Raw genomic sequence first — 22,151 nt, 5'->3', positions numbered from 1 at the left:
TTAGCCATGTGTGTCGCACACATGGCTAATGCACACGGGAGGTCACAGGGCCAACACAGACAGACAACAATCACACTCACATTCACACACTTGGACCCCATTTAGTGTTGCCAACAAAAACATTTTTGACCTTTTTAAAGATATTTGTTTTCAAAACTAAAAGTGCTAACAAATGCGATGTAAAGTGGCCAGAATATGAATTTAAATAATCAGATACATTTTCATTATTGTGATAAGTTTTCCTTTACTTTAGAGTGTAAATTAACGATTAGCTAATAACCATAGGAGTATTATTAGTGGATGATATTAATCATAATAATACATCATTATTAATATTCTGATTATATCATTATTAGTGCATCTCCTGTAAATTAAGCCCCGTTTAAACTAGGCCGGAAAGGGTTATCCAGGGTAAATCACACCTAACCTTATCCGTGTCCACACACAACAATGCCACCTTTTAAGACCCCCGCTCCCATCCGTCCGCCGGAACAACGCAACCTAATATGCATGCGCGAAAAAAATAAAATAAAAGCGTCCATCTGCTCCAGGCTCTCCAGTCGATGACTTTACTTCACTGTGAAGTTTTTTAAAAGAACTATATTGTAAATAGTTTGCTGTGCATTTTACATTTGTTTTCTGTGTTTTGTGTGCAAGTTTTTAAAATAAAATGTATCTCTATTGAACAATATCCAGTGTTTTTGGTATTTCAATTAACTAGAATTCAGTGTGCTGTGGGGCCCTATTGTAGTGAATCACACCTGAGCCATCATAAGTTAATGAAATCTTTAATCGACATGAGAAAGTAGACAATGCGATAAACTGTTTGGGACACAAGGGGATGGTTCCATCTTTCAGCTGCGCGCTAAGATGCGGGCATCATGCACACTGCCTGGCCATTTCACAGACACATCCATAAAGCAATATTTGTAGTCACACACTGCCTATCACGATCACATCCACAGGAGGGAGGGACAAAGTTTTTCGGTAAGTAGAATCACAGGTGACTGTTCAAAAGTTCGAAAGTTCTCTTTCCGTCTGAGAAGTGTTGTATCCGAAATAGCTGCAATCGCCCCGTTGCCTTCTCTTAAGGTATTGATGTGTGATTTCCACAAGCAACTGTACATGTACACTTTCTGGCGTCACTTCCTGTGTGGGCGCGGTCTTCCTGGCGTCACTTCCTGTCCGAACTCACTTTGTAAACGATCAATGAGTCCATACAAAGCTAAGTGCCGGAGATTCAAGAAATACACGGCGCACTTAGCCGTGTAAAAATTTGTCCGAGAAGGGGAACCGTAAACGATGGTTTAGTGTGGCTGAAACGGGGCTTAGGCTAAATCATTATTCGTTTAAGGGGTTAAACGACTTAGTGTAGACATAGCCTTAATATCCTTTGTGTCCTTTGATGTTTCCCTCTTACACACTCTTCCCCCCCTCCCCAGTGTTTACCTGTTTCTCACCTTTTTTTGTAAGGGGCACCGGAAGTTGGCAGATCCGTCGGCGGTCCCGTTCTATCTCCCTGTAATGTTTGTCTGATCTTGCATGGGATTGTGCTGAAAATCTTAATTTCCCCTTGGGGATTAATAAAGTACTTCTGAATCTGAATCTGAATAAATATTCAACATATAACATATTGTTATAAACATGACTGCTACTACATTTTATATAGACTTGTAGTGTGTTGTATACAAAACGTTGGTGGAGGGTTTGGAAGTTGTTTTAGAGGGTTTTGAAGGCTAAAACTGTGACTCCATTTATCCACATCTTCCAAGCGTTTTATATCTGTAAAATCCCCCCAAAAAAGGCAAGTGTGTTCTTGTCTCATAATAATTTTGAACGATAGGCACACACAGTCTTAGTAAATCACTTGCAACACGCCAACTAATAGTACGTGCTTTTTTAGAGATTGCACACGCTAGTAAATCAGGCCCAAAGAATACACTGTCCACCGCAAAACCGTGGTAACAGAAAAATAAACCTCCTGCCCGTGGTGAGGTGTTATCACACACCGCTGCACTTTCATTGGTGCATTGCAAGTATGGAGTACTCCACGCCTCCATCATGCTCAGCCCCCCCGCGGGGAAGGGAGCATCCTCTGCGCGTCTTGTGCACATTCACGTTGGCATACAGCTCGGCGGGTCCGTCCTGAGGGCTGAAATCCACGGTAGTGTAGATCACAGCGGCCGTCTCCTAGAAGCAAAAAAAAAAAAAACACTGTCACCAAACATGGTCCTTGTGTTTAAAACAGAAGTGTGACAAACGTGAGTCACTGAGGTCTCATGTTTCCTTTTTAAACACCTACTGTGGCCTCTTGTTTGGGTGACTCATGCAGACAGTTTCCATACTTGTCTAGAAAGAAATAGGCAATGATTCCATTTTGGAAAATTGCACAATCCACAAAATGTTTAAGATGTTGCGGATTTTGCAAAATGCACACAAACACACACCTCAATGCTTACCTAACTGTTTGGATTTAATCTTGAGTCCAAAGAAAACGGCTCCAATCAAAAAGGAGACAACAATGATGAAACTCACGGACACAACGAGAGCTACCAGTGGGCCAAACGTCCAGACAGTCCTAGAAAGCAGACAAGGATCACCATTGTGTTCAAGCATCACCAAGCTGGCAGTAATGTGCATTAGAGTGGAACCAGTACGTGGGGGGCTCGCTGTGCTCCCGAGCTACTTGTGTACCAGTCGACTCTGGATTTGTGCTCGGCGTGACGGGGTCTTGAGCGGTTTTGAACAGCGTGTCCTTAGACTGGCTGTGGTCAACTGAAGCTTCTGCACATTGAAAGGATTAGATTTAAGTTCTGTTGTTCATTGGTGTTAACTCATGTTCTTAATCATGTATATATACAGATTAATCGCCCAATTAATTTTGACCGTACATGCTCCTTAAACTTTACCTTCTGATGGTTACCTGAAAGAGGTTGTTGTTACCTGAGGGTTGTTAAGGTCGCCTCCATATTTATACTGTTGACTGTCAATCAGAATGTGCAATAATGTTATGTTACTTACTGTGCCTTGTATGTACATTTTTATTTGTATTTTTTATTTTTAGCTAAGTACCGTGTGACTTGTTGAAGGGTGGACTAGCAGAGTAAGATTTTCATTGTACGGCAAACTGTCTGTTTAACTGTGCATATGACAATAAACAATCTTGAATCTTAAACGGTCAGTGATCAGGTCAATGCGTACATCAGTGCAAACATGGGTGAGGTGACTTTGACTGGTGTGCTCACTTTGCAAGCAAGTAATTCATTAACTGTGATTAATCACAATTAATCAAAATTTGAAAGTGGGATTAATCTGTTTTAAAACAAATTATTTGACAGCATTAAATCAAATAAACATTGCCCAACTAATTATTATAGTGTTTTAGCACTAGGGTTGTACTCATGCGATTAGTCGCAAAACATTATCGTAATAATCATGTAAAAAAGTAAAATAATCACACAATTTATTTTGCCGGAAAATTGCACTTCAAAATACAACCCGACTTGACTTGAGATAATAAGGTTAGAAGGTTTTGAACAATGACGTGCGTTTGTGATGGCCCTGCTTAGCCATCACCCGAGGCTTGGGGCCCTTGGGTGAGTCACATTGACTGACGTGTGCTTTCTCTGAGGTTGCCATGGAGACACTTGACTGAGCTTGATTGAGTTTTGCCCTAGTGGAGCTGGGATAGGCTCCAGCCCACCCGCGACCCCGGGAGAAAATGGATGAATGGACAGTTCTCTCTCTCTCTCCCTCTCTCTCTTATATTAAATATGTTACGGTGCATGTAGCCATTCCCTCCGCTGCTGGTGCAACAAGAAGCTCCGCCAGAGAGCAGCCGGAAACACCCCACGACCACGGGCAATCTGCAATCAGCGCACCTGGATCTGATGAGCCTCAGCAGTATAAAAACCAACGCAGCAGACAATCCAGCGCCGGAACGTAGTTCTCTGTTCACAGTAAGCTTCGCGTCTCTGGTTCCTCTCCTGTGTCTGCTCTCCTTTTTCCCTCGCTCCTTGTGCTGACTTGTCCCTGTCGTTTCCCTGTTCCCGCAGTATTCTCCGTCGCCTTAGAAGTGAGCTGTGCGCCTCACTTCTTTGGATCTCCCTCTGGACCCTGACTGCCTCCCTCAATCCTCGACTTCCCTTGCTTTGGACCCGTACCTCAGGGCAGCTCTCTCCAGCCCCACGGACCTCACGCTTGGATCGCGGACCTTTTTCTGCCCAGCCCCTTTGGACTTGTTTGCCTCTACAGCCAACACTAACAACAAACTCCTGGTAAATACTATCTTGTTAATTCTTGCACATAATCTTGCATGCACACACATAGTAGCATACACTCACTTATCAAAAGCTCAATGTACCCAGTTGAGTGAGACTTCCTGTGTTGTGCCGTCTCCTTCCCATCATACATAACAAAATAATTTAAAAGTTTCCCTATTTCGGGTTTGACGGCCCTTTAATCAGGTCGTGATAATTGGGGGCTCGTCCGGGATCTGAACCCAGGACCTCTAAAATCACAAAAAAACATTGTTTGTGAGTGATATTTGGAGACAAAAATTAGATTAATATATTGGGATATATAAAACAATATATAATAATTATGCTCGCAAGTATTTAACCACGGTTAATCAAACTGCAAAAAGTGTGATTAATCTGATTAAAATGTAATTGTTTTTACAGCATTAGTTAGCACTCGTCTCTGAACATTAATATTAGCAACCCGGCTGTCCAGGCTGGTCCACTTAGAGCAGGGGTCGGCAACCTTTTTGGCTGAGAGAGCCATGAAAGCCAAATATTTTAAAATGTATTTCCGTCAGAGCCATATAATATGTTTTAACACTGAATTCCACTAAATGCGTGCATTTTTAAGTAAGACCAACATATTTAGAGTATAATAAGTCTCTTATTATTTTTAATAACATGTTATTCTGAAGGGGCAGCACGGTGGTAGAGGGGTTAGTGCATCTGCCTCACAATACGAAGGTCCTGAGTAGTCTTGGGTTCAATCCCGGGCTCGGGATCTTTCTGTGTGGAGTTTGCATGTTCTCCCCGTGACTGCGTGGGTTCCCTCCGGGTACTCCGGCTTCCTCCCACCTCCAAAGACATGCACCCGGGGATAGGTTGATTGGCAACACTAAATTGGCCCTAGTGTGTGAATGTGAGTGTGAATGTTGTCTGTCTATCTGTGTTGGCCCTGCGATGAGGTGGCGACTTGTCCAGGGTGTACCCCGCCTTCCGCCCGATTGTAGCTGAGATAGGCTCCAGCGCCCCCCGCGACCCCAAAAGGGAATAAGCGGTAGAAAATGGATGGATGGATGGATGTTATTCTGAAGCTAACCAATAATAGATCAAATAATATTTACCAATAAACCCTTAAAGACAGCTGGGATTGGCTGAGCCACCCGCAACCTTGAACAGGTGCGGTAGAAAACGGATGGATGGATTAAAATGCATGAGAATATTTTTAACACTGTGATTTCCCGCGGAATTATTCAATACTTATCTTGTGAAGCAATGTCAGCTAAGATTTATCTGAGAGCCAGATGAAGTCATCAAAAGAGCCACATCTGGCTCGCGAGTCATAGGTTCCCTACCCCTGACTTAGAGTCTAGGCCCGGACATCTTGGGTTGCCATGTCAATATCACAAGTCATAATCAAGTCAAAATATTTGTTTACCTGACAGTGCTGAAGCAAAGGGCTGTGTAATATTGCAAGTGCATAAGTAGACTTACCAGCCACCTGAACAACATAATCTGTGTACATGTAGTTTGGAGCGCTCATCACAGCACATCTGTAGTGGCCTCCGTCAAGAATCCCAACCCTTGATATTTTGAACACAATCCAACTCTCCGTTTCAAACTTGGTGACTCTTCCTCTCAAGAACTGATGGGTGTATCCTGTACTGTCCAGAAGGGCATGACACCCACTTGGATAAACCTTACAGCACGACTTGATATTTGCATTATAAAACGATGGGAAGTCAAGTCTCAGAAAAATGTTGCCAAACTCCTCAACCGTCTGCATCGCTCTTGACCCGGCGATCTCTGAAAAACAAAAGCAATGTCTTAGCCCATCAAAACAGGCAAATAGTACTGACGTTTTTTTCTAGCTTACCTAACAAGAGAAGGAAGATGAAGGACAACTTCATTCTGAAAGTATTTTTCAAGGTAGATGAGTAGTCTTGAACGTCTTATTCTCTTTTTAAACGCTTCCTTGCAAACAAAAGAGGAAGGTGTAAATTTAGCAGCATGGTGCCTGGCAAATGGGATCCTTCTTGCACGTTTGTCATCAGAAATAGTGCCACGACTTCCCTTTTCATGTTAACTTAAACCTACATTGCATTGTTAACATTGCGTAAAGGACATTTGTTGACAATAATTAGGTTGGAGGGCAGCACGGTGGTACAGGGGTTAGTACGTGTGCCTTCGAATACGAAGGTCCTGAGTTCGATCCTGGGCTCGGGATCTTTCTGTGTGGAGTTTGCATGTCCTCCCACCTCCAAAGACATGCACCTGGGGATAGGTTGATTGGCAACACTAAATTGGCCATAGTGTGTGAATGTGAGTGTGAATGTTGTCTGTCTACCTGTGATGAGGTGGCGACTTGTCCAGGGTGTACCCCGCCTTCCGCCCATGTGCAGCTGGGATAGGCTCCAGCACCCCTGCGACCCCATAAGGGACAAGCAGTAGCAAATGGATGGATGGATGTAATTAGGTTCTAGAAACATCACATTTTTTTCTGTAAACAGTAATCCCTCGTTTATTGCTGTTAATTGAATCATTAATTATAAATCAAACATTTTCTTAGCAAGAGCATAAAAAAAACATGTTTGTTACGCTGCAAATTGTTCGCCTCTTGCCAAGATTTAAAAATGTATTTCTAGCAATGTCCTTAGTTTTACAAGCTATTGGTAATTTGTAGTAATTAACTTCACATTATAAACCATCTTAAAACTCATTTGTATACTCTAGCCTTTAAATAGACCCCCCTTTAGACCAGTTGATCTGCCGTTTCTTTTCTTTTCTCCTCTGCTCCCCTCTTCCTTGTGGAGGGGGAGGGACACAGGTCCGGTGGCAATGGATGAAGTGCTGGCTGTCCAGAGTCGGGACCCGGGGTGGACCGCTCGCCTGTGCATCGGTTGGGAACATCTCTGCGCTGCTGACCCGTCTCCACTCGGGATGGTGTCCTGCTGGCCCCACTATGGACTGGACTCTTACTATTATGTTGGATCCACTATGGACTGGACTCTCACAATATTATGTCAGACCCACTCGACATCCATTGCATTCGGTCTCCCCTATGGCGGGCTGGGGGGGTGGGTTGTTACCCACATATGCGGTCCTCTCCAAGGTTTCTCATAGTCATTCACATCGACGTCCCATTGGGGTGAGTTTTTCCTTGCCCTTATGTGGGCTCTGTACCGAGGATGTCGTTGTGGCTTGTGTAGCCCTTTGAGACACTTGTGATTTAGGGCTATATAAATAAAAATTGATTGATTGATTGATAATCCTAATTTGAGTATGAATAATTATATTCGTCTATTCTAGTTTAAAAATTTTAAAATTTAGAAAATAATTATTAAAATAAGATATTTTGGTTTCCCCCACATAGAACATCTTGTTTAAAGATTATGCAACAGCCCGAGGATTTAAGAATTGTTTTCAGAGTAAAATACTTATTTCTATTCTAAAAGTTTTTAAATATACAAAACTTAATTTAAGAGGTCTTATTAAGTAAAATTAACTAACTGCATGGACAGATAATAACCATTTTCCCCCCTAAAATCAAGTTTTTTAAATAATTTATTTTGTCAGCTCTTTTTTGCGATGTTCTTTTTAAATACATTTATCAACATTATGAGATCCCTCATCCCTAGACAAAAAAAATAACACTCTTTAGTCAGCTTTACATTCTTTTAATCCAATATGGTAATGCTTGCCGAGGCTGAGCCATTCAGTGGCCACAATACTGAACAGCTTGTTCTGATTGGTAAGGTCTCATCTAGTGCCAAATTCTACTGTAATATTGATATTTTAGTTAATTTCGCCATAAATATACTTGAAAAGCTTAATTTAGGGCAAAAACTTTGTTCTTTAAAATATATATTTGAAGCGTGATGTGGTGAGGGACTCTAGAGCAGTGGAGATGCATTCTTTGGAGTGATGAATCACGCTTTTCCATCTGGCAATCTGATGGACGAGTCTGGGTTTGGAGGTTGCCAGGAGAACGCTACATTTCGGACTGCATTGTGCAGAGTGTGAAATTTGGTGGAGGAGGAATTATGGTGTGGGGTCCCTTAGTTCCAGCGAAAGGAACTTTGAATGCTCCAGGATACCAACACATTTTGGACAATTCCATGCTCCCAACCTTGTGGGAACAGTTTGGAGCGGGCCCCTTTCTCTTCCAACATGACTGTGCACCGGTGACCTGAACCCGATAGATTGAGATGAATTACAGTGGAGACTGAGAGCCAGGCCTTCTCGGCCAACATCAGTGTGTGACCTCATCAATGTGCTCTTGGAAGAATGGTGGACAATTCCTATTAACACGCTCCACAACCTTGTGGACAGCCTTCCCGGAAGAGTTGAAGCTGTAATAGCTGCAAAAGGTGAACCGACATCATATTGAACCCTATGGGTTAGGAATGGGATGGCACTTCAAGTTCATATGTGACTCAAGGCAGGTGGCCAAATACTTTTGGCAATATCGTGTATCTCAAATGACTTGGTGTTGAGGCACTGACTAGGAATTGAACCTGCCTGTTCTGCACAAAAGGCAGCAGTGTGGGCTAATGAAAATGGATGGATGGATAATATATTCAGTGTCAAACATATACATTGAAAAACAAACTGAGGAATCTAAACAAAGTGTTTTTATTTGGTGTTAGCCTTTAGCTTATTTAACACTTCAGATTCACCAGAGGACAAATGCAAAAAAAGGTACATATGTACATATTCATTCTCAATAAACATATTCTATTCTCACAAATTAAAACATTCGTAAACGCTGTGTAGAATTTTCAAAACATGATAAATTAACCCCCCCAACCCCCAGCCCAAGACAACATTGTCTTGCAAATCAAAACAGCTGAGGCGCATAAAGCCGATAAAAGAGAAGAGGCGGGCTTAAACCGCACGTCCATGAACTGCAGGATGAAGAAAAGAAGTGCAAAAAAAAAAAAAGAGCAAACGAGAGTTGCAGTAAACGGACAATATGTTGAATGCACAACTCAAGCTAAGGTCATGCTCCTTTTTTGTAGTGGTTTGTACATATAGTATTTTTTCGCAAATGGTTGCCGTCTACTCTTCCGTGAAGGTAATTACGCCGTAGTGGATGCCCTGCTGCTGAAGTTGCTCCAACTGCTCGGGTGTTGCTTCCGTGTAGACGGCTTGAGCCTGTGCCATCGCTGTGTCTGCTACTGCTAAAAACAGAGATAGACACTAGTTTAGTTGAGCTTGTTAAAAATGTTTGTGAATTATGTGAATAAAATGTAAACCCATGTGCAACCCTAGGGTCCAAAACAGGAATTACGTGTGTTCCTTATATGATATGATTGTTCAGTTTGAAGGTAAGTGGTCTAAAATTTTGCCATTGCATGATTGCAACATTGTTAGAATAGGATATACAAATTAAGTATACACACACACACACACACACTGAACTTTTGGGGGAATTTTGCCTATAATTCAAAATCACTATGTAACATGCATTCTAATTTGTAATATACATCAAAAATACAACCAAAAACCGCCAACAATATTCCATTTACATGTTGTGACTTGCATATTAACCAAGTATTAGCGATATTGTTATTATAAGTGGTAGAGGGGGATGTATATTGTAGCGTCCCGGAAGAGTTAGTGCTGCAAGGGGTTCTGGGTATTTGTTCTGTTGTGTTACGGTGCGGATGTTCTCCTGAAATGTGTTTGTCATTCTTATTTGGTGTGGGTTCACAGTGTGGCGCATATTTGTAACAGTGTTAAAGTTGTTTATACGGCCACCCTCAGTGTGACCTGTATGGCTGTTGACCAAGTATGATTTACATTCACTTGTGTGTGTGAAAAGCCATAGATATTATGTGACTGGGCCGGCACGCAAAGGCAGTGCCTTTAAGGCAGGGGTGCTCATTACGTCGATCGTGAGCTACCGGTCGATCTCGGAGGGTGTGTCAGTCGATCACCAGCCAGGCATTAAAAAAATAGTCCTAAAAATGAGCGATCATAAATCTTCACTATAACGTCACTTTCGTCACTTGATTGACAATCACGGCACCCGAGGATCTTCTGAGATGACGCGGGCTGCTGCCAGCTCATTAAAATTACCGACTGGAAGGCGAGAAACACTTTATTTCAACAGACTCTGGCGCCGACTGCACAGTTGCATAGTTGCACAGTTGCGCTAACAAAATAAGAGTCTCAGAAAGCTGGCGTGCACAAGCTAGCAAGCTACGGAGTTTGCCGACAATGTATTTCTTGTAAAGTGTATACAAAGGAGTACGGAAGCTGGACAAATAAGATGCCAAAAACCAACCACTTTCATGTGGTATTGGACAGAAAGGAGGACTTTTTTTCTCCTCCATTCGAAAATGCGGACGTTATCAGCACCACTGTCTGATTCCAATCAATCCAAGTCATCAGAATCAGGTAATACACCAACTTATATTCTTGTCTTCATGAAAGAAAGGAATCTATATGTGTTAAACATGCTTGTATTATCTTTAAACACCTTTAACTTATTAACAATATTAACTATATGTGTTAAACATGCTTGTATTATCTTTAAACACCTTTAACTTGTTAACAATATTAACTATATGTATTAAACATTCTTGTATTATCATTAAACACCTTTAATTTATTAACAATATTAACTATGTGTTAAACATGCTTGTATTATCATTAAACACCTTTAACTTGTTAACAATATTAACTATATGTGTTAAACATGCTTGCATTATCTTTAAACACCTTTAACTTGTTCATAAATAAGTAAATATAAATTATATATATGAATGAGGTAGATCCCCACGACTTGATCAATTGAAAAGTAGTTCGCCTGCAGAAAAAGTGTGAGCACCCCTGCTCTAAGGTTTATTGATGCTCTGTACTTCTCCCTACGTCCGTGTACAAAGCGGCATTTGAAAAAGTCATACATTTTACTTTTCGAAACAGATACCAATAATTTTGAAACCGATACCGATAATTTCCAATACTTCATTTTTAAAGCATTTACCAGCCGATATGATAAAGTACAAACAGATAGATATAAAGTTATTAAAAGATTTCAAGCATTGAAAGTAAAAAAAAAAAATTGTGTCCCTTTTGGATCCTTAGACTAATTGTTAAACTAAATCCACAAGAAATAACAAAATAATTGGATTGTCCCACATTTTGACCACCTCAATATTTGCTTAACTTGTTTTTGTTATTTCTTCAAATCAAAACCAAACATTGTTACGGACTTCACTGGGAAGTGGAAAGACGGCCAAAGTTCCAACTTGCTCCGAGTTGCATTGGGAGCGGCAAAACAACAGCAGGGTATTTTATAGTAACTGTAAGTCAAGTCAAGAGTGCAGCAGAGAACACAATCATGCCAAATATCCAAAAGGAGAGCAGACCTGTGACGGCAGAGTGGGCGGCGGCCTCCATATCTTGCTCGTCCGAACTGGCAGGCAAGTACTGGATCTGACTGTCATGGCCTACTGCGATCTGAAACCCCAAAATAAGTGAAACAAGTTCTCACACACACCTCACGTTCTAACACTTGTTGTGTTTTAGGTATATCACCTGTTGCTCCTGCAGGAAGACTCCTTCGTGCTCATACTGGATGATGTGTCCATCTTGCATCTGAGTAACATTTAGTAGATCCACCATCAGCCTCTCATGCATCTTTCAGCTCCTGTGACAAGTGTTACACACTCACCTGTATGTGATTGCCGTCTGCTACTACAACATACTCCTGCGGGATTAAGTGCTCCACTCCGTTCTGGGAGATGATATACTGGACCTGAACACAGGTGTTCGTTGTGAGTCAGTAACTCAGACAACAATCACTAGGGAGGTGGTAGTATTACAGAAAGGCTCCTAACCTCCGTGACCTGGTTTTCTCCTGTCATAAGGTGCTGGACCGTCTGTCCATCTATGGTGGTTATCTGCTGGATGTATGTCCCCTCTTCCTGATGGATGCAAGCGTACAATACAATATTGATATTATATATAGCAGGCGTCACCAACGCGGTGCCCGCGGGCACCAGGTCGCCCGTAAGGACCAGATGAGTAGCCCGCTGGCCTGTTCTAAAAATACCTCAAATAGCAGCACTTACCAGTGAGCTGCCTCTATTTTTTAAATGTTATTTATTTACTAGCAAGCTGGTCTCGCTTTGCTCGACATTTTTAATTCTAAGAGAGACAAAACTCAAATAGAATTTGAAAATCCAAGAAAATATTTTAAAGACTTGGTCTTCACTAACTGACAAAAAAACAGATAACAGATTTGATGTCCAGTTCAAAGTGTGACATGATTTATTTAAAAATTTGAGAGTTGACTTTTGTATTTTACATGAGTTATTGTTTGTACAAACATGGTGCAAAGTAATTTATGATTTGTTAAAAATTTTTAGTGGCTAGCTAGTTAAAATGGGATATTGTGATTTCACAAGACTGACTTAGAAGTGATCATTTGAAAATGTTCAATTTGAAAAATGTGCACTTAGAGAAAATATAAAAATAAACTGTTGCATATTGATATTTATCTGTTTCTATATATATTTATTGTGAGAAATCATTAAGATGATCAGTGTTTCCGCAAAGATAAATATCATTAATTATTAATAATAACATAGAGTTAAAGGTCAATTGAGCAAATTGGCTATTTCTGGCAATTTATTTAAGTGTGTATCAAACTGGTAGCCCTTCGCATTAATCAGTACCCAAGAAGTAGCTCTTGGTTTCAAAAAGGTTGGTGACCCCTGATATATAGTGTCACAGTGGCGCATGTCGGCGTGATCCCACGATGCAAAGAAGGTAGGCAGTGTGTATGGTCCCTTAGGTTGCCACAAGATACAGTCTGATGTGCCGTCTGAGATTATGTAATTTCACCTAATTGGGTTAAAAAATATTTTTTTGCAAACCAGTAATTATAACCCGCAAATATTGTGCCGTTGTTGAGTGTCGGTGCTGTCGAGAGTGCAGCAGAGTAACCATAATATAATTTTCCATATCAGTAGGTAGCTAATTGCTTTGTAGATGTCGGGAACATGGTTTGTTGTCGTGATCACAATATGCAGATGACAGCGGGAGGCAGTGTACAGGTAAAAAGGTATCTAATGTTTAAACCAAAAGTAAACAAAAGGGGAATGCCACTAAGAAAAAGGCATTCAAGCTTAGGCATGGCTATGCAAAACGAAACTAGAACTGAACTGGCTGCAAAGTAAATAAAAACAGAATGCCGGACGACAGCAAAAACTTACAGCGTGTGGAGCTGAGACGGCATCCACAAAGTACATCCGTACATGACATGACAATCAAAGGATAGCAACAACTTAAATAGTCTTGATTTCTAAAACAAAGCAGGTGCGAGGAATAGCGTTTAAAGGAAGACATGAAACAAGCTACTAAAATAGGAGCGCAAGACAACAACTACAACACTACACACAAGAAAACACCAAAAAACTCCAAAAAAGTCACGGCGTGATGTGACGGGTCGTGACAGTACACCTACTTTGACACAAGAGCTATAGTGATGCATGGTTGGTTATGGTTTAAAGTCGTATGCAACAATTGCAAGAACAACTTTTTATTGTCAATATAGGCTACTGAGTTTCATTTTTTTTATGTTTTCTGCTGGTGATGTGCCTCCGGATTTTTTCAATGAAAAAATTGTGACTTGGCTCACAAAAGGTTGAAAAATACTGGTCTAAGAAGCAAGGACAGGTAGGTTAATCAGACAGGCTGTGGAAACAGACAGGAATAAAAAATAAAAAAACATGAAGAAGGAGCGATGACACAGAAAAAAACACGAAACACAGGGAAACAATATACTAAATCTGACATGCTATGGAAGGTCATGACACACAGGTCCCATATCAGCTAAATAATAAGTATCGTATGATTTTAGCTTGCATATAAAATCTCCTATATACCGTATTTTTCGGACTATAAGTCGCAGTTTTTTTCATAGTTTGGCCAGACTCCAGTGCGACTTATATATGTTTTTTTCCTTCTTTATTATGCATTTTCGGCAGGTGCGACTTATACTCCGGTGCGACTTATACTCCGAAAAATACAGTAAGCGCCAATAAAAGCAGTACTGTGGCGTGTTTGTTTGTGCAAAGCTGGACAGCCAGTTAACATCAAAATGTCCTCCAATGACAAGTGTGATTTTTTTCTTGTATTTTTGTGAAATCATTTACAAAAAGTTAAACCTGGTAGGCAAAAGGCTACTTAGCAGCTAAACAACAGCTAAACACATAATAACACACACGCTAGACCAGTGGTTCTTAACCTGGGTTCGATCGAACCCCAGGGGTTCGGTGAGTCGGGCTTAGGGGTTCGGCGGAGGTCAGGACACACGCGACTCATCATGTAAAAAAAAACTTTTCCCTATCGGCGTATTCCGAATACGGCAACAGCAGAAGTCACACTGATTTGCAGGTGTGTAATTTGTTGTGAGTTTATGCACTGTGTTGGTTTTGTTGTTTGAACAAGGTGATGTTCATGCACGGTTCATTTTGTGCACCAGTAAAAAAACATGGTAACACTTTAGTATGGGGAACTTATTCACCATTAATTAGTTGCTTATTAACATGCAAATTAGTAACATATTGGCTCTTAACTAGTCATTATTAAGTACTTATTAATGCTTTAAACGGCATGGCCTTATTATAACCCTAACCCTCTAACCCTGGCCCTAACCCTAAACCTAACCAAATAACACTAAATTAAGTCTTTGTTACTTAGAATATGTTCCCCTAGTGTCCCAAAAACTCTAAATTAAGTCTTTGCTACTTAGAATATGTTCCTCATACTAAAGTGTTACCAAAAACATATAACTTGTCTTGAATTTGAAAAAAAACCTACATTTTATTTTTCACTAAAGAAGGGTTCGGTGAATGCACATATGAAACTGGTGGGGTTCGGTACCTCCAACAAGGTTAAGAACCACTGCACGAGACACATCTAATAGATGTCCCTAATTAAAAGTTAAAGTTAAAGTTAAAGTCCCAACAATAGTCACACACACACACTAGGTGTGGTGAAATTGTCCTCTGGGTCAATGGGTCCCATTTTTATAGTCTTTGGTATGACTCGGCCGGGATTTGAACTCACGGCCTTTCAGTCTCAGGGCGGACACTATAACCACAAGGCCACTGAGCAAGTCAATATAAACAATATTGCAGTCTAAAACTCAACATTTGTCAATAGAAACAATTATTAAAATATTTATAGTTACATATTACTTAGATACAAAGTCTTTAAGGCAGACACGTATTAGAAAGTATTCAGTAACAAACGTGTCTGGATCATCAATAATATGACCACTAAGTGTCGTCGGAAAAAATAAATGACCATTCATATGGGTAAATGTTTTCATACCTACTATAGTTCTTTGACTAATTTTACACGATCAAACCCTTTCTACAACATACACTTTTTGATTTCAAATGAATTATTATTTTAATGATGATTTTATTTTTGTTTTTATGCATCTGCAAAGCACTTTACACATTGCCTTGTGTACGAACAGCTCTCTATAAATAGACTTGCTTACTCAAGGTTCTAGATGTATTGGAAATAAAAAGGCTCTCACCTCGTCTGATAGAGACTGATCTTGGGCTACAATGATGTGCTCCTGGCCAAGAGACTGCAGTTGATCTGGACTGATGACTGTCTGATGGGCCTGCAGGGCTGCAAAACACAAGAGTTGTTACTCTTTGGCTTTACTGTAAATGTGTTCTCTTTGTTATTTCAGATTTGAGTTTCTTACACTGTAATGTGGCAAGAGCCTCTTCATCACTGTTGACTATGATAGTCTGCTGGGATGTGACGGTGCGGCTTTTTTTAGTGGGGTGTTCCTGGTTGTGGAGCCGCTCCATGTGGAACTTTAGGTGGCCGTTGCGGTTGAAGCTGGGTAAAAACAAATACAAGCTATTTTAATCTGTAATTATAAAGGTACAAACATTCAACATTAGCTAAAAAGCTAGCGTAAAACATTAGCACATCAATGTGGAATGCGCTCCCAACAGGTATAAAAGAAAGGGCATCTCTATCCTCCTTCAAAACCGCAATAAAAGTACACCTCCAGGCAACTTCAACCCTAAACTAACACCCTCCCCGGATTGTTAATAATCAAATGTAAACAATCAAATGTAGATACTTTTCTTATGCCTTCTGATCTCTCTCTCTCTCTCTATGTCCACTACTTGCTGTACATATCCTACCAAGTCAGACCTACACTGTTTCAATATCCATTTATCTGTTCTCAATTGTTGATGACTGATGATAACAACCAAACCTAACCCCCCCCTCCACACTCCGAATTGTAAATAATGTAAATAATTCAATGTATACACCCTGATGATTATCTTGTGTGATGACTGTATTATGATGATAGTATATATGATAGTATATATCTGTATCATGAATCAATTTAAGTGGACCCCGACTTAAACAAGTTGAAAAACTTATTCGGGTGTTACCATTTAGTGGTCAATTGTACGGAATATGTACTTCACTGTGCAACCTACTAATACAAGTCTCAATCAATCAATCAATCATGCTAACATTTGCCTATTAAAACATTAGCATACTTCCAAGATAGCACCAAGCATCAAAATCCATGATTTTTAGGTTTAAACAAGCAAAATTATTTAAAAAGCTAGCATAAATAGAACAAGTTAGCGTACTTCTAAGATGGCGCTAAGTATTACAATGCACTATTTTTAGGTGTAAACATACAAAATTAGCTGAAAATTTTGCCTAAATGTTAACATGCTAACATTATCATGCTGATATATGAGACGTTAGCATACTTCCAAAATGGTACCAAGTATCAAAAACTATGATTTTTAGGGTAAAACACACAAAATTGTCTAAAAAGCTGGCAAAAAATGTTAACATGCTAACGACAGCATGCCAGCACGAGACTGGATAAGCGAAATACCAAAATGCAGTATTTGTGGGTGTAAACATACCAAAATAGCAACAACAAAAAAAGCTAGCATAAAACATTAGCATTCTAATATAAGACAAACAAACTTCCAAGATGGCGCCATGTATCAAAAAGTATGATTTTTTTGGGTATTTTGGTTTAAACATACAAAGTTAGCAAAAAAGGTAGCAACTCACACACATGTATATGCATCACAAGAATAATTTTCACTGTGTAACAAAATAACCAAAAAGTTATCTTCAACACCACACCCCAGTACAATCAATTTATTTATTTTCTTCAACTAAGTATTGTCAGGGTCATAGGTGAGCTTTTTACAAGATGCACCCTGGACTGGTCACCAAATTCACAATTGAAATGAGTTGCCCTAACTTTTGCATTCAAAAAAATGTTTTTCTTTTTAATGAGAATAAAGCTGCAAAGATTCATCAATTGAATCGATTAATTTAATTTTTTTTAAAAAGCTTTGATTTGTATTTTCTTTCCGCCCGAATGCAGCTGAGATAGGCTCCAGCAATTTTATTGTTATTTACATTTGTAAGAAGAAAGAATAAGGTTTATCAGAAAAATCCTTGTTCATTCAAACAATGTTCAACAACTTCAGATTGTTTTCTTTGTTTAAAAATGAAACAAGCACATTCTGAAAATGTACAATTCATAATGTTGTTGGTTTTTTTACACTTACATGTTGCGGTTAATAGTATTCTATCTTTATTTGTCGTTATTTATACTTTCTGAATAAATGATGTGATAATGTTCATCAGTCAACTCATTGGTGTTAATTTTCAATCTATCAAGATAAAAAAAAAAAATCAAAATCAAAATACAGGATGTTATTGGTGTAGTTTGCTCATTTTCCTCGATTGGTGCACTAACATCATGTGGTTTATTTCGTTTTACATATGTAGCATAATCTACGAAGATAAAAATAATTGCTATTGCGACATCTAGTGGACACATTTAGAACAGTCGTTTCTTTCATTCAAAAATTTCGGCTCATTTTTATTAAGTTAAAGGCCTACCGAAACCCACTACTACCGACCACGCAGTCTGATAGTTTATATATCAATGATGAAATATTAACATTGCAACAGATGCCAATACGGCCGGGTTAGCTTACTAAAGTGCAATTTATAATTTTGCGCGAAATATCCTGCTGAAAACGCCTCGGCATGATGACGCCTGCGCGTGACGTCACGGATTGTAGAGGACATTTTGGGCCAGCATTTGGGCCAGCTCTTAAGGCGTCTGTTTTCATCGCAAAATTCCACAGTATTCTGGACATCTGTGTTGGTGAATCTTTTGCAATTTGTTCAATGAACAATGGAGACAGCAAAGAAGAAAGCTGTAGGTGGGAAGCGGTGTATTGCGCCTGGTGTTGTGCTGGATAACGCACCCCCGACGTAGAATGCACCCCCTGACTGTTGTGCCGGATAACACAGCCGGTATTTAATTGTTTACATTCCCGAAAGATGACAGTCAAGCTTTACCATTGGCCTGTGGAGAACTGGGACAACAGAGACTCTTACTAGGAGGACTTTGAGTTGGATGCGCAGACACGGTACCGTGAGTACGCATGCAGCTGCGGCTTCCAAACATTTGATCGCTTGCCCGTACGTGCGTGCCGCTATGTGCATGTCACGTACGTAACTTTGGGGACTTTGGGGAAATATATGTGCTGTATGAACTTTGGGGAGGTGAACGGTACTTTGGGCTGTGGGATTGAGTGTGTTGTGCAGGTGTTTGAGTTGTATTGGCGGGTTATATGGACGGGAGGGGGGAGGTGTTTGTTATGCGGGATTAATTTGTGGTATATTAAATATAAGCCTGGTTGTGTTGTGGCTAATAGAGTATATATATATCTTGTGTTTATTTACTGTTTTAGTCATTCCCAGCTGAATATCAGGTCCCACCCGCCTCTCACAGCATCTTCCCTATCTGAATCGCTCCCACTGCCCTCTAGTCCCTCACTCTCACTTTTCTCATCCACGAATCTTTCATCCTCGCTCAAATTAATGGGGAAATCGTCACTTTCTCGGTCCGAATCGCTCTTGCTGCTGGTGGCCATGATTGTAAACAATGTGCAGATGTGAGGAGCTCCACAACCTGTGACGTCACGCTACTCGTCTGCTACTTCCGGTACAGGCAAGGCTTTTTTATCAGCGACCAAAAGTTGCGAACTTTATCGTCGATGTTCTCTACTAAATCCTTTCAGCAAAAATATGGCAATATCGCGAAATGATCAAGTATGACACATAGACTGGACCTGCTATCCCCGTTTAAATAAGAAAATCGCATTTAAGTAGGCCTTTAAGTACCATTGATTGTCACAGACACACACTAGGTGTGGTGAGATTATCCTCTGCATTTGACCCATCACCCTCAACCCCTGGGAGGTGAGGGGAGCAGTGAGCAGCAGCGGTGGCCACGCTCGGGAATAATTTTTGGTGATTGAACCCCCAATTCCAACCCTTGATGCTGAGTGCCAAGCAGGGAGGTAATCGGTCCCATTTTTATAGTCTTTGGTATGACTCTGCCGGGGTTTGAACTCACGACCTACCGATCTCAGGGCGGTCACTCTAAATATACTCAGCAAACTCATCCCCCGGGCCAGATAGTACCTGTTCGCGGGCCGTACGTTTGACACCCCTGTACTAAAGTAATCGATAAATGTAACCCCAAAATAAAATGTTGATAAAATACGTCATGCAAATTGAGTATAAATGTGTGTTTATGTGAATATTTTCTGGGAAAATGGGATCCATAGCTTTCATTGATTTTGTTAAAAGGGGTAATGGGCACCGCATTAGGTTTTGAAAGGCTATCCAATCTTTGACATTGAAAATCCTTGTCCCTACCTTTGCCCACAAAGTTTGCAAGAAAATGGCTTTTCCTTGGTGTGGGTCAGCAAGTGTCTGCGCAGGTCTTTCTTGTTCTTGGAGGCAAAGCTGCAGAAGGAACACTTGTGAGGTCGCAAGTAGGAATGCAGCTCCATGTGAACCTAAAGCAAAAAAACAGAGATTACAAAAGACATCATGTTTGATGTGTGTTTTATTCCTTACATTTTTTTTTTTTTGAATTGTTGAAGTAGAGCACACAACTCCTGAACAAGCAAACATTTTGAAGTTGGAACAGTTTGAAACGGATGAAACATGTGGGAAATGTGGAACTTTGAAGAATGTCCCATTCATTTCAATGGGAATGTACACAAAATTGGGGAATTTCGGTAAAAGCAGGAATTTTTTTGAAAATTGTAAAAAACTTTAATGGTCTGAATGGGTTGAATTTTTCAAATGGGTCGAGAAATGTTTAAGTAGTAACATGTTGAATTGAGGAATGGTATTATGGAATTTCGGGAAAACCTGGGCATTTTTTCCAGTTCAAAAACAGTTTGAATCAGATGAAAAATTTGTGGGAGTTGTAGAACTTTGAAGAATGTTCCATTAATTTCAATGGGAATTTCCAAAACAATTGGGGAATATCGGTAAAAGCGGAATTTTTTTGGAAAATGGTAAAAATCTTGAATGGTTTGAATGAGTTGAATTTTTCAAATCGGTCGAGAAATGTTGAAGTAGTAACATGTTGAATTGAGAAATGGCATTACGGAATTCCTGGAAAACCGGGGAATTTTTCCAGTTCAAAAACAGTTTAAATTAGATGAAAAATGTGGGAGTTGGGGAACTTTGAAGAATGTTCTATTAATTTCATTCGGAATTTCCAAAAAAATAGGGGGATATCGGTAAAAGCGGGAATTTTGGGGAAAATTGTAAAAATTTGAATGGTCTGAATCAGTTGAATTTTTCAAATCGGTCGAGAAATGTTGAGTTAGTAACATGTTGAATTGAGAAATGGTATTACGGAATTCCTGGAAATTCGGGAAAACCGGGGAATTTTTCCAGTTCAAAAACAGTTTAAATTAGATGAAAAATGTGGGAGTTGTGGAACTTTGAAGAATGTTCTATTAATTTCATTCGGAATTTCCAAAAAAATAGGGGAATATCGGTAAAAGCGGGAATTTTTGGGAACATTTTAAAAATTTGAATGGTCTGAATCAGTTGAATTTTTCGAATCGGTCGAGAAATGTTGAATTAGTAACATGTTGAATTGAGAAATGGTATTACGGAATTCCTGGAATTTCGGGAAAAATCGGGGATTTAAAAAAGTGTTACAAAAATAATTTGTTCAACAGACCTTAACCTCAGGCCAAGAGTTTGAGACGAAATCACAGTCAGGGCACTTGAAGGTGTTGGAATCCAAGTGCGCCCTCTTGTGGTTCTCCATGTCAGAACGGCCGTGGAAAGATTCCAAGCATATGCGGCAGGAGAACCGCTTGGTGCTGACACTAGGGGAGCTCATGGCAGGGGGAGAGGAGGGGGCTTCACTACTCAGCTAAAATGAGATAAAAACAACATTAAAGAGGATATGTGAGACATGCAGGTCAGTGTATGTTTTTGTCATTGGATTTTCTTTTCATCAATGGAAACTAAAAAGAAAAAACATTGGTTCATTTGAATTTCACTTTAAAATGCAACAAATTAAATTAGAAATCAAAGCGTTTTTTTATTTTGGTGTCGAAAAGCAAAAACCTTCTAAAAAATCAGTTGTATTTTTATTTTATATTTCACATACAAAATGAATCCCAAGTAAACAGAAATGGAAAAACAGACCAAAAAGGGTCTTTTTGTTCCCCATCTGCAGCCACAGAAAGTTTTTATTTTTAAAGAAAAAGCGGGGATAATTATTATACAGTACCTGTGTGCCTGTGACTCGGGCTAAAATGTCTTTGGAGCCTTACGCAGGAATGACTTTAAACATGGCAAACAAAGACTAATATCTACAGATATCTCTACACACATAACAAAAACTACAAAAATAAAAAATAAAAAATGGAAGTAGTGATTTTAAAGAGGACCAAAGCCAAAGTAGCAATTTTAACCCTTGTGTGGTGTTCGGGTCTGTGGGACCCGTTTTCGATTTTT

General features: G+C 39.8%; 1 protein-coding gene across 1 annotated transcript in view; it reads right to left on the bottom strand.

The window, feature by feature from the left end:
• Positions 1-772: 772 nt before the first annotated feature.
• Positions 773-22,151, bottom strand: part of znf335 (zinc finger protein 335) — a 47,374-nt gene continuing 25,995 nt past the window's right edge. The window contains 15 exon segments of the mRNA XM_072914100.1: positions 773-2,190; positions 2,303-2,349; positions 2,460-2,578; positions 2,658-2,784; positions 5,736-6,047; positions 6,097-6,117; positions 9,305-9,424; positions 11,621-11,711; positions 11,790-11,849; positions 11,926-12,009; positions 12,092-12,178; positions 15,811-15,908; positions 15,988-16,127; positions 20,031-20,173; positions 21,364-21,561. Of these exon segments, the coding sequence (XP_072770201.1) occupies positions 2,020-2,190; positions 2,303-2,349; positions 2,460-2,578; positions 2,658-2,784; positions 5,736-6,047; positions 6,097-6,117; positions 9,305-9,424; positions 11,621-11,711; positions 11,790-11,849; positions 11,926-12,009; positions 12,092-12,178; positions 15,811-15,908; positions 15,988-16,127; positions 20,031-20,173; positions 21,364-21,561 (1,818 nt within the window). The 3' untranslated portion in view covers positions 773-2,019.

The sequence above is a fragment of the Nerophis lumbriciformis genome, linkage group LG01, assembly GCF_033978685.3.
Source record: "Nerophis lumbriciformis linkage group LG01, RoL_Nlum_v2.1, whole genome shotgun sequence".
NCBI classification, from domain to species: Eukaryota; Metazoa; Chordata; class Actinopteri; order Syngnathiformes; family Syngnathidae; genus Nerophis; species Nerophis lumbriciformis.
This window is presented reverse-complemented; position numbering and strand designations above follow the sequence as displayed.